Source organism: Argiope bruennichi, chromosome 2, assembly GCF_947563725.1.
Source record: "Argiope bruennichi chromosome 2, qqArgBrue1.1, whole genome shotgun sequence".
Lineage (NCBI taxonomy): Eukaryota > Metazoa > Arthropoda > Arachnida > Araneae > Araneidae > Argiope > Argiope bruennichi.
The window spans coordinates 83423294-83436926 of record NC_079152.1 but is presented as its reverse complement, the minus strand read 5'-3'; the positions used below and the strand labels follow the sequence as shown (position 1 = coordinate 83436926).

Here is a 13633-nt window from a genome sequence, read left to right as displayed (position 1 = left end):
TGGGCAAGTTAACACCCACAACTGTCGAATTTGGGCAGAGGAAAACCCTCGCTTTATCCAGGAAAAATCCTTGCATCCTGAAAAAGTGACAGTATGGTGTGGTTTTACAGCTACCTTTATCATTGGATCATATTTCTTTGAAGAGATAACTTCAAGTGGAATCCAAACCTGTTCCGTCACAGGACAACGGTACCATAATATGCTGAGGGATTTTATAATGCCAACTCTTCTACAGTGTGGATGCCTTCAACACATCATTTTCATGCAAGATGGTGCACCACCTCATATTGATCATCCTATAAAGCGATTGTTGATACAGCATTTCACAGAAGCACAAGTTATCAGCTGTCATTTCTCAATAGCATGGCCTCTTTGCTTGCCGGACGTCACCCTTTGTGACTTTTGGTTGTGGGGTTATTTGAAGAACAATATTTACTGTCAAAGGTCATCCTCTCTACCAGATCTGAAGGAGAGCATTCAGCACTATATTTTTAATATTTCAGCAAACTCACTTTGGCCATCTAGAGAAAATATGGTTCTCTGATTAGAGTATATTGTTGAAAATGCAGAATATATTGAGCAATTTTAATTTTACTTTGTTTAACAATTATAAACCATATTATATAGTTTTATGTGTATTATGCCACCTGATGGTAAATTTTTGTACTAATAATTTTTATTTTTTATTTAATAAATGTAAAGTGCATCATCTCAATCTATAATTCAAATTTTATCTCAGTTGGATCAATAGAACGCATTTTAGATCCCTCTGAAGTGGGAAACTTATTTCTTGCTAAACCTGTACATTATTCTTTGATTATAAGGACTCTATTTATAATGCTTGATTTTTAAATGGAAAAATGTCTTTATGATTGTGCATGTATTTTTTTATTCTTATTTATCTGGTAAATGTAAAGACTTTAACTATTTCTACATTATAGGATGAAAGGCAGTTAAAATTAAAGGCACCATAGCTGTTTTGCTTCTAAAACTGAGCTTATATAAGACAATATAAAATTATTTAAAACTGAAAAAACGTTTTAATCTTCAGCACTATCAATCCACTTTGGGGAAAAAAAATTAATAGTTACTTTTAAAAGTTGTTATAAAGAATTTTTATAACATTAGAATACTTAGTTGAGTACAATGAACAATATCATTTTCAAATAACTAAAGATGTTGACTTTGATATTTTTCAGATTTCTGTTAATACATCAAATTTTATAATCATAACTGATGAATCAGAAGAATGATTCTTGAAAAAATTCAACAAAATTATTGAATTTAAAGAAAATAGTAGTGCTGAAAGTTTACTCATATAAGAATTAATCAATGCATGAACCCCACATTATTCATTTCTAATCAATGGTGATAGTTTTTGTTCTTAACAATGAAGATTTTTAAAATAATTGCTGTAATTAATTTAATTTACTTTAATTTCTTTAAATTACTTTAGTAATAATAATTGATTTAATCTTTTGTCTGTCATTTTACAGAGAAACAGAAAAATTTAAAGAAGCTAATGCTCAAAGGATAGCTGAAAGAAGAAAAGAAGCCCTTATTGCTGTAATTATTTTATCTTGAATTAATTACGTTTATTTTATTGTCTTTTTAAATATTCTGTATAAAATACAAATAGAAAGAAAGAAAGAAATAGGCAATAGATATTTTGTTATATTTATAGTATTGTTACAAATCTAATAAGGCTTCCTTGCATAACAAATCTTCTAGTAAGGAATGATTTCCAGGTTAATGTCTTAATGACCTTGATCGCAAAAATGAAGGATTGCAAATATTCGAGAATATTGGCAATATCTCTATTAGGATTCTAATTACAGAGTGTGTTTTAAAACTTTTGGTGCCTTGGGAATTGTAAAAGATGAAGTGCACAGATGAGTAAGTAAGTTAGTCAGTTGAGTGTATCTTCTCTTTGGAGTGTTTATCTCCTGCAAATTCTTTCTGTTTACTTGTGCTGTTGCACGATTTGCTGTTTGTGTTGATTTCTGCAAATGCACCTATGAACACTTCATTGTGTTTTGTTACCTGTTTTTCAGATTTTTTTGTATAATGAAACTTTATTATCCATTATTAAGTTTTATGAACTTTCCATTTTACAACCGCTGTATAGATTTTTTCATAAATATATATTTAAGGAGTTGGCATGGAGTATTAATTTACACTTTTATTTTTAGGTATCTCTCATGCAAGAAACATATCGTAGAATCAAATCTGAAGAGGAGAAAAAGAATGGATTAATCATTAAAATAGCAGTGTATGGAAGTGTAGAAAATATAACAAATCTTAATATGGAGTAAGTCTTTATTTCATTATTATAAAGAGATTAATTGAACCATTAATTAAAAAGTTACTGTAAGCTATAAACTTAGCTCAGACTTGGAAACTCCGAATAAACAGCTTTTCTGTTTTGGGGGGGGGGGAATCATATTTTTTAATCCCTCTGAATTTCTTTGCTCTTTGGAATGTAATTCTTTTAAAATTCAAAATAGCCATACGTAAAGATGATAGTAGATAAATATTTCCCTCCCTTTTTTTCAATTAAGTGTTCATTTACATCCTGTGGATACTTATATCACCATATTTCTAACATCCAAACTATTGTTGACTTATGAAGAGCCAAGTATAAATTCTGAAAGCATTTTATAATTTCAACAAAAGATTTTCTAGAAATTTAATTTGTACCAATGTAAATTACTATAACTTATTAGTTAGTGAAAGGCAAGAAACATAACTTTAAAATGGTACTTGCATAATTAAAATTAAAAATTGTTGATCTGTCATAAAATTTAATAATTTAAGAGTTCTCATTTTTTTTAAGATCCATTAATCTAGATCACTCACTAAAAACACTTATTAATAAAATTTAATAGATTTTTAATTTAACTGAACAAATTTATTTTCAAAGCAATTACATATTTGTTAGTTTTAGTATCTAAAGAGAATTCCAGTGTTCGAAAATTTATCATGATAAATGTAGGTAATAACATATTATATATTAAACCATTCTTTGTTCTTGAAGTTATTGTCAGATTTTCTACAGTACATGCCAAAATTCAAGGTATATCCTAAATGTGGAAGTTTTGTGAAATAAATTTTAGTAAAGGCTGCATTTTTTTAGAAAAAGGGAAACCATTTTCATCTCTCTTTAGTTTCAATTCCCAATTAGGTATATGAAAATAATACTTTTTAGAAATATATGTTTCTTCTTCATCTTTTTATTTTCAATTTCCAAGGTTTAGAGTTTTTGCCTAATCCATTACTTTTGGTATCTTAATTATGTTCATTGTAAATAATGCCCAAATTTCTTTTATGCATGTAATTGGATACCAGGACTAATCTTCATATCCTCATTGCTTCACACAGTATTCTGCTTACTTGTTTGTGTTCAATTGCATGTATTCATAGATTTTGTTAGTGAACTGTTTTAAATCTTGCAATGCTGAAAAACTTGACAGTAAATTATGGATTGGGCCCAAGAACTGTTCAAATTTTGGAATGAAAATATTTTGATTTTCTATTAAATTTGATTCCAATTCAATTATCTTATTTTAGCTATCATTTTGGCAAACTTCAATTTCTCCTTCGCTGCAAAAATCACTTCCTAGCAAAGCAGAAGGATTTCCATCTTGAGAAGATTTTGAAGTGTCAAATCGACTGTCTTCATCATTTAAATCTAAATCGGGTTCATCTGTATCATCAAACAATGTCTAATTAATTTCTCTTTGAACTAAAACTTTTCGATATTCTGGCATTTCAACCAGAGATTTTAGTAGTTAGCAAGCAGGAAGCTTAATATACATTAAGCTGCATTGTTAAAGAGATAAGAACACTCTGCACTGTTTTATGACTCTCTTTTAAAAAGGTGAAGGAAATAAGCACGTCACAGTTAGGCTGTTCGATTGTTGTATGGATATCTGAATGACCAACTGTTTCAACCAAATTAGAGAGCAAAAGTTTAAAAAATTAATTTCAGAATACTATCATATGTTTTTCCATAAAATGGTATCAAGGCATACTCATATTCGAGTTTTGGCCTTTCTAATGAAATATTAATGATTTCTTTCAATTATATATATGACTTTTCAACATGAAATTATATGAAACATCTCTATGCAAATTTTTTTTCTTTGCTTTTCAGATATTAATTATCATCATTAGTAGAATACCAAAATAATAAAATTAGAATTAGATCCTTTATTTAAATTTAACATTTTAAAGAAATTATCAAAATTATTCCACATATTATCTACAGTTAAAATGTATTTCTGCATTTTAAAATCTATGCATATGCAATTAAGAAGCTAAATATAGAAATAGGATGTAAAATTATATAATTCATGTTTCATTGATATCTTATCCATGTAATATCTAAATAAAAGTTTTTAATTGAATGAAAAATAACTGTGTCCTATTAACTCATGTTTTACTGAATAAAATTTCTTTTACAATGGGGATTATTTAATTTGAAGCTAAAGGATTGAAATAGAAACAAGTTTTTACAAAAAATTTAATTCAGAAAAGCTTATTTAAAAAAAAAAATTCAAAGGAAGAAAAACTTTAAAAAAAAACCCCATCTTTATTGCTATTTTTAACTAAAAATAACATTTCAAAATTGATTTTTATACTTAATTATTTTAATCGATAATGCTTCTTAATAAATAAATGTTAGTTTTAATAAATATAATATCTTTCAACATACATTATAATTATTATTTTAATAAACAAATAATATTTAGCATTCAGAATCTAAAAACTGTATTTTTAGATTTCATTACAACATTACAATTCACATATAATGTGCTCAATTATTTTTTTAAAAAGTAAGTCATTTTTATTGCTTTTTTTTTTTTTTTGAAAAAAAAATTGAATATGTTGTTTAGCAATAAAGTCCTCAAGTGAATAATATCTTTAAAAAAGTCGGAAGAAGTAGCTGTATTTAAGTAATGAAAACACTTAAGAAATTGAAAAAACTTTTTGACTTCGAAAACAAAAATAAATTTTATTATTAGTAATATTTTAATTTTAAATTAATAGAACATTCTAGAGACAAAGGAAAAGAAATTCAAAGTAGGCAAGCTCTACTGCGTCGAATTTATCATTTTTATTAATCCTTTTTAAGGATTTAATAATCTAGAATGAATGAATTTTTAATAAATTTTAAATACTTGTACATATTGTAATTTTTGCTTGTCTTTTTTAATTGCTTAGATTTAAATATTTTTAATAAATGGAAATTCTTAAAAAAAAAAAAAAAAAACTTTTAAAGAAAATTTGAGTGAAATGCACTGTTTTAAGATCATTTTTATAGAATTAATTCTTTTCTGTATGTGTATAATTTATTATTAAATTGATAAAAATTGTCTTTTTCTAGCCAAATGGATTCCCAACTTGATATTTTGGATGCAACTGTTCCAGTACAATGTTTAGTTAAAGATTCTCGATTAATACTTCCAAATAGATCAAAGGTTAGAGTTGATAAACATTTTATTTTTGATAATTTATTATGTTTTATTTAATAATTTGTGTTACTTTAATTTTATGCTTAGGCTTAAATATTATATACAATAATGAATAATATTAAGATAAAATTTTCATTTTTTGTGTGCAATTTTTATATTTTTTTGCATTATTAGAAATTTTATTGAAATTTAAATATTTTTTATATTTATTAATTTTTATTTATGATATGTGATACTAAGATTATTTAAAAAAAATTATTCAATTTAATTTATGTTTGTAACTATAGCTTCTTTCATTTCAAATTTAATATGATATAAAGAAAAATAATTTATGTACCTAAATTAAATAATTAATTGACTGCTTCTTTTAATAAACTAAAATTTTATTTGAGCTTTTTTAGGATTTAGTTCTTGTTATTTAATAAAAAAAAAAAAGCATTTCTTATCTTTGATAGAAAAATGAAAGTATACATTTATCATTAGTGTGCTCTTATTTGCATCTCTCTTAAATTCCATTCTATTTGTGCTTCACCTTAATTGCTTATATTTTTATGACTGATTTCAAGATATCAGTCTGTATTTTCTTTCTAAAAAGCAAAAAAGTAAAATAATAATAATAATAAATTACTTAGTCTAATATCCATTTAAATATCTTCAGTGAACAATAAATTCAAAACTTTAAAAGGAATTTTGAAAGTTGCTAGCTACTGAAATTTAGTCTAATCAAATTAATACTTTAGTCATCTTTTATTTTTTCATTTCAATATATTGCATTTTAAAAGTTATTTCATTTATTTCGGTATCTCATCATTGTAAGAAATGATCTATTATTTTTCCCTATTTGATTTTCCTTGTTATCTCTTTGTAAATATAGAAATCTTATTTCCATGTACATCATTATATATTCAGTTGTTAAATTATGTAATTTTTATTTGATAAAACACTTGTTTGATTTTAGAGTAATTTGCCTGGATTTTATGACCCCTGTCTTGGAGAAGAAAAATTACTTAGAATAGATTATCTTTATAAAAATATAGCTCATTCCATAACAATACCTGATCATGAAATGTTAAGAATACCTAGGATAGGAGAATAATAGATTATAAAATAAAAGGTAAATTATTGTTTCATATATTTATATTGTATCAGTATTAAATAAGGATTTTTTATCAATCTTTCTATCAAGGGGAGGGCACGGGGTTGAAATCTGAGATCTGGATGAGATTTAGTATAATGATAGTATATATTTAGAATGTTCATTCATGAAAATATTAAAACGCATTGGCCAGTCAATTTCGAGAAAATGGTCCTCAAACTTTTATAGCTTATATACTTATAAGCTTATAAACCAACCTACTTAGCTTATAAACCAAAGCTTATATACTGATAACTTGACTCCCATCCTGATGATCCCAATGGCATGGCTGTCTAGGCAACCGTCTTGTATGTGGAAGGTCAGGATTCGAACCTGGCTAGGAATTCTTTTGGTTTTTAATAACTTTTATTCAATTAAAAATATACAAATACTCTTAATTAATGTTTTTAATTTTTTTCATCCAAAATAAATATTATCAAAATGCATAATAATAAAATTAAAATTTTAAAAGAAGAAAATTAAAGAAGAAAGACAAAATAAAAGAAAGATTTAAAAGAAGAAAAACAAAATAAAATTATTTACATTTAATTAACCATTTACAGATAGTTTTAATTAATATGCTACTTATTTTTATGCAAGGATAAATGTTTATTATTTTAATACTTAATTGTAATTTAATATTTAAAAAATAGTAATAAATGTAATGTAAATGGTGATAATCATTAATTATAAATACTCACATCATAAAATTATTCAATGTTTCTAAAAAGTTATCTTATATACATTTACTTTCGATTATATACAAGAACCAGAATGGTAACTATAGTAAAACCATTGGAAACAAAATGTATTTCGACATCTTGCACAACTGATAATTGATGACTGTCCGCAAAAACAAGATTTCTTTAAGAGATCTATGGGAAAATAAACTTCATTTGCATTTAAAAATATCTCTCTTTCATTTGCATTTAAAAATATCTGTCTTTCATCATATCTCTCTTTCACCATGTATACCTTAACATCTTATTAAAAATTGGTGGTGACAATTGATGGTGTGCAATTGGTTGAATTTTTACACTAACTTTGCAAGAATTTATTTCTTGATCATGTACGTTTAAATGAGAATTTTGTGTGCTTAATATGCATTGAACCATCTGCCTACACATTCAATAAATTAACATCTGCTCTCTACTATTTCTTTTGATTCCTGCAGTGGGGATATTTGCTTACATATTTAACAAATATCAGCTGCTCCCTTCAATTTTTGATTATAAATACAGCTTCGTTGAGTTAGAATTAATAATTTGTTATTATTAAAATCCAAAAAATTGAAAATTAATTGTTTGAAAATGATGCAAGCAAGTTAAATTATCTGTAGCCATTAATATTATGTTTTTAATTATTTTTCCTTTAAAAATTAGATTATAATTTAAGTAGTAAAAGAATAAACATTCATCCTTGCATAAAAATAAATAACATATTAATTAAATTATTTTGTTTAAAAAATGCATCTGTATTTATAATTTTTTTCTTTTAAAATTTTAATTTTATTATTATGAATTTCGATAATAAATACTTATTTTGAATGAAAAAAAATTTAAACATATTAATTAAGAGTGTTTGTAAATTTTTAATAGAATAAAAGTTATTAAAAAAGGAAAAAATTCCTAGCCAGGTTCGAACCCTGCTCTTCCACATACGAGATGGTTAACTAGACAATCATGCCGGACAGGAGTCAAGTTATCAGTATATAAGCTTTACCAAAAGATTTGAGGACCATTTTCTCGAAATTGATTGGCCATTGTGTTTTAATATTTTCCTGAATGAACATTCTAAATGTATACTATCATTATACTAAATCGCATTCCAATCTCAGATTTCAACCTCGTGTCCTCCCCTTGTATGATATGATAATTGCATTTCCTTTAATGATTCCTTTAATTTTTATATGACTGATATTTATTTATAAATAAAATAAATGTGAGTGATAAGATAAATATATTTCATTTAAAAAGGTTATTGTATAATATTTTATCTTAATACTATAAATGTAACCCTCTGAATTTTATTCACATTTTTAATGAACATCTAATTTAGAGAACCAAGAATAAATATTTTAAAATTATTTTTTTAAAAAATTTGTATTTATTATCAGCTTATAAACTTAGACGCTTGTTAATTCTAAAAATTTTAGTAAATATCATTTGGATCAATGAAAAGTGATTCTAGGAGCCTTTTTATTTATTTATTTTTGTATTATTTCTTTGTGCTACTTTTGATGTTGGATTAAAATCAGTTGTTAGACAACTTGGAATTTTAAAAACGTACTATAGATTGTTTTAGTATCGAAAATCAGAATTTAAATTAAAATAGCATTTGATAATATAAAAATTGTTATATATATAGAGAGAGAGGAATTATTTTTTCAGTTATTGTTACTCAAATTAAAGATATCATAGACATTTTATGTCAATGATAGTCTTGACAATTTTAATAGCCTTGACAAATTGTTTTGAAACATTAGCTATCGAAATTTTCAAAATAATTGTTATAAATGGAATTTAACGTATAACAAATCAGTTTTTATATTGCTATTACTTTTGTATGTCACCATATTAGTTTATATAATGTTACTGTTGAATAAATTTTTATTTGGGCACTTCTTTATTTTTCTTACAGGTTATTTTCAATAGAAATATTTATTAAGCATCCTCATAGCATGAACGAAATCATTGGAAGCATAACAGTCTTTTCGAAGTGTTCACAGATCTGCATCAAATGCAAATGTAGTTTATTATAAATATTTCTTTTGTTGTTTTGTAACATAAATACACTTTATTTTGAAGGGATTCTTTTATTGTTTTATTTTATTACTATAATTTTTAAAAAATTTATTGCTTTCAGTGTTTAAGTTTGAATTCCAGTACTGTTGACAAAAATCTGGTGATTTCCAAGGAGATGCTTAGAAACATGATGATGCTAGTTTATACTAACCATTTACTTGATTGTTTTAAATGCCATATTGATAGCCTTGATTAAGTGACTGTGCCTAAAAATAGACATCTATCAATTTCTTCATAATTTTGGGAAATTAAAAAACTCTATTTTTAAGCTACTTTGAACAATTTTTTTAACTTCATAATTTTTTTTAATATATAAGTTGAAAACATATTAAAAATTAACTTCCTTTGGTGACCAACTGATTCATCAGGAATATAGATTTTATTTATATGTGCAGTTAAATCTCATATGCATAACTCATTGTTCGTGATTCTCTCATTAAGTCATGACAGGCATCAAACCTATACTATTTTAAAAGCATGAAACCTGTTCTCCTCACTGTACATGAACCATGATTTTGATGTTGGTTTTTGTTGAAGCTTGATGCATTTTTGCATCTATAAATATAATGATAGGTTCCCTCTATTATTGATTTCACTTTTAGTTTATTTTCAAAATTATCAGACATATGTGCACAATACTGTATCAATTTCATACAAAGTAATGTTGATACATAATAACTTTAATTTTTTTAATGTAAAATTCAATGTTTGCAATCTTTCACTATTTTTATATATTTTATGTTTTAAGAATCATCCAATCGAAATATCAATTTTATTTTAACTTATAAATGTTACAAATATATAACGTTTTTCCACAAAATTTCATTGTTATTTTTGAAAATGTTTATCCCTCTCAACGGTTCCTTTCCCCACCACCACCACCATGAATGAATACTGGAATTTAAATTTGTCTATTTTTTATGGTTGTCTGATGTAGATAATTAACTTTCTCTATTATGTAAGATCAACTGATTTTATGAAAGACATGGGATATAATATATAATAAGGTATGTAATTATTATATACAATGGCAAATAGAAGTTTTTGCAGGCAAAAAAGAATTCTTAAATCAAAATTTCTGAATTAAACAACAAGAATCAATATTTATAAGATCTTGATTCAATGATTTATTTTGTATATTTGTGAGTGTTGGGCACTAACCGAAGCAACAGGAAATAAATTGCTTGCATTAGAAAAAAAAATTAATCAAATTCTATGGTATAGTAAACCAAAACAACATAAGGTGAACTATATAACTTTAAACTATATAAAAAAAATTCAAAGAGTCCATCATCATTAAACTTATTAAAGCTTATAATATCAGGTGGCTCAGACTCTATTAAAGATAAGAGGACCCCAATCCAGCAAAAAAAGCTGACATTTAGCAAGCCTACAGGTGTCTGGTAAAGAAGTCAGCGACACTTTTGGTGACTTGACAACTTTGAAAAAGACTTCAACATGTTGAAAATCTTGCACTGGATAGGTTACAATGATATAAGCTGATATATTATATCATTATTATTTATTCATGCTAATGATGATTCATAAATAATTATTTTGTGTGTTTAAACAGATTTTAAAAAAGGGGGAAGGAGTTACATGATAAAAACTACTATCAGTGCCAATTTAAGTCAATAGTTTGTTTAAAAAAAAAAAAAAAAAAAAAAACGTGATAGTTGATTGCACCCAGTTGAATTTATCTGAATACGATCCTAATGTCTTTAGAGGTAATTGATTTATTTGAATAGAATTTATTTTCAAAGATCAGCATTTGGTTTTGTGTTCATTAAATCTTTATTTAAAATGAACATATTTACAGGATGCTTCTTATAAGCTCCTAAATGAATACTGTCCTTCAGCATTAATTGATTAGAATTCTAATTTCCTTCTTTTTATTATTAATTTAACTTATCTGACTATAGATTTTTGTTTTGTTTGGCGATTGCATCCATCATTTTTAGTTTCTTGTATGCAAAGAGAAAATGTTATTAAAAAAATTCGAACGAGTGATTTTGTCGAATCTTTACAATTTAGACTTTCTTGAGTTCAGGAGGAAAAATAAAAATAAATTTGGAATTATGTCTGTCCTTTGATCTGTAACAAAAATGCTTTGATCTAGACAAATGAAAGTTGTATATGGTCTTTACATCAAATTTGTAGATTTCTTTCAAATTTTGAACGAAATCCATTCAGAGAAAGTTCGGCTGTCTATATAAGTTAACATAACTACAAAACAAAGAGAACTAAATGGATAAAATTTCTCTCATAGACTCAACATATAAAGCGTTGGTACCTATCAAATTTGGAATCAAATCCATCGAAATTTTGACTTTAAACGTGATAACTCAGAAACGCAGTGACATACAAAAATATGAAATTTGATGTGTGATTTTGTGATTACAATTATAGGTCTGTATCAAATTTTACTTAAAATCGGTTAGAAAAAACGCACCAAAAATAAATTTGATTTCCGGATACTATTCATCGCTTGCCAAGGGTTAATCGCCAATTATCACACGATAGATTCAGTAAAAATGTTAAATTCACGCCAAAGATTAATATTTCGTAATTGTTATTCGCCACTAGCATGCAAGACATTCGTGACTTCCAAGATCCAAAACCTTATACGGGTTGGAAAGACTGATGCTTTTATTAGGAAGTATACGAGGAAATTTTGTGAAGACCATTTCCGTTGCTTTAAAAATGAAGTGAAAAATCTATCAAATCTGCCAGTTTAGCTTAGTTAAATTTGAGCCGAAAGAAATTTTTTTCTTTTCTTTTTTTCCTTCTCTACTCAAAATTAACTATTTCTAATGAGGATGTACCTAATCATTTAAAGAATAATATTCATACTGATCGTTTGATGAACTGTAAATCATTTGATGTTTTTGATGAGAGTATGTACATACGTTTACATCTGGCTATTCAAGTTTTCATTCCATGATATTGGGACGTTTTATCTTCATTCCTATTTAACGTGTGTACTTAACGAATTTTAATAAAATTAATCTAATAATAATAAAGCTTATCGTCATTTAAAAATTATCATTCATATGTATTTTTCTCTTTTTGTCTTAACGCAGTCTCTTTTCTTATTCGAAGTACTACTTTAGTTGAATCCGATTTTGAGATTAACGAGGCTCTGCGTTTGCTACTTGTTTCTACTTTTGTTTAAATCCAGCGATTCGATGTTTGGCTCGTGGTGCCATCTAACAGAAAAATTAGTTTTCACATTTTGAAGTGTAGTTATTTATAATTCTCTTTCCTTATTAAATAATTCAAAATAAGACTATGCTCGGCATCTGACATCGATTTGGGAGTTGATGTAATTTCATGATAAAATATCGAACGCGAAGACGTGATTTCGTGCTTGAGATCCTCAATGATCCCCTTTGAATATCAAGAACAATACCTAACGTCTTTCCCGTCAAATTTACAGAACTCGAGATTCTTAATTGGTTTTCATTTATCTTATATAAGCTGATTTTAAGTAACAAATGTTATGATGAACTGAAATAACAAAATAATTAATTACCGATTACTTTCAAGGGAATTGGTTTCAATAGGAACATACGTTTGTTTACGTTTACATAATACGTTTTTTTTTTAAACATTATATTCTTTAATTTTTCATTTTTGACATTTTTCAGTTATGAGTAAATAAACAAAATTAACTGAAATTGAAAAAAAAAAATTAATATAAGGTAGCTAATTCGGAAAAAATCATTTATAAAAATATGTCAAATATTAATTTTCTTTAGTTATCTTTGTAAATCCCTTTTAAATATCTTTTTAATCATTCCCCTCGCTTAATATTTCATACTATGTGGTCATTATAGCCATTCAGATTCTAAGATAACAATTTACAACAGCTAAAATTCCATTACAATGTATTCACTACGGAAATCAGTTTTCACAAAACATTTGTAATTTTTCCAATACTATTCATGAAATTTGAGAAATTGGACATTTAAGATATCTCGGAAAAGTACTGAAATGCCGAGCAAGAAAATAAGATTCTTTGCTCGCACTTGTGTACTTTCTAAAAAAATGATAAATCTTACTAACAATGAATGTTTGTATATGTTGACTATTTATGCCAAAACATGGCATAGATGTTTTCAAAATTTCTGCTTAAGAAGTGCTCCTAACTTGCACAGCATCTTTACATGCATCGCAGCGAATTCTTAAATATATGATATTGCTGATCATAACTT

General features: G+C 26.0%; 1 protein-coding gene across 1 annotated transcript in view; it reads left to right on the top strand.

The window, feature by feature from the left end:
* The window catches only part of LOC129957947 (dnaJ homolog subfamily C member 11-like), a 28431-nt gene extending 19015 nt beyond the window's left edge, over positions 1–9416 (top strand). The window contains exons 13-17 of the mRNA XM_056070185.1: positions 1497–1566; positions 2193–2311; positions 5390–5483; positions 6436–6591; positions 9253–9416. Coding sequence (XP_055926160.1) covers positions 1497–1566; positions 2193–2311; positions 5390–5483; positions 6436–6573 — 421 coding nt within the window. The 3' untranslated portion in view covers positions 6574–6591; positions 9253–9416. The remainder of the gene's footprint in view (positions 1–1496; positions 1567–2192; positions 2312–5389; positions 5484–6435; positions 6592–9252) is intronic.
* Positions 9417–13633: the final 4217 nt, after the last annotated feature.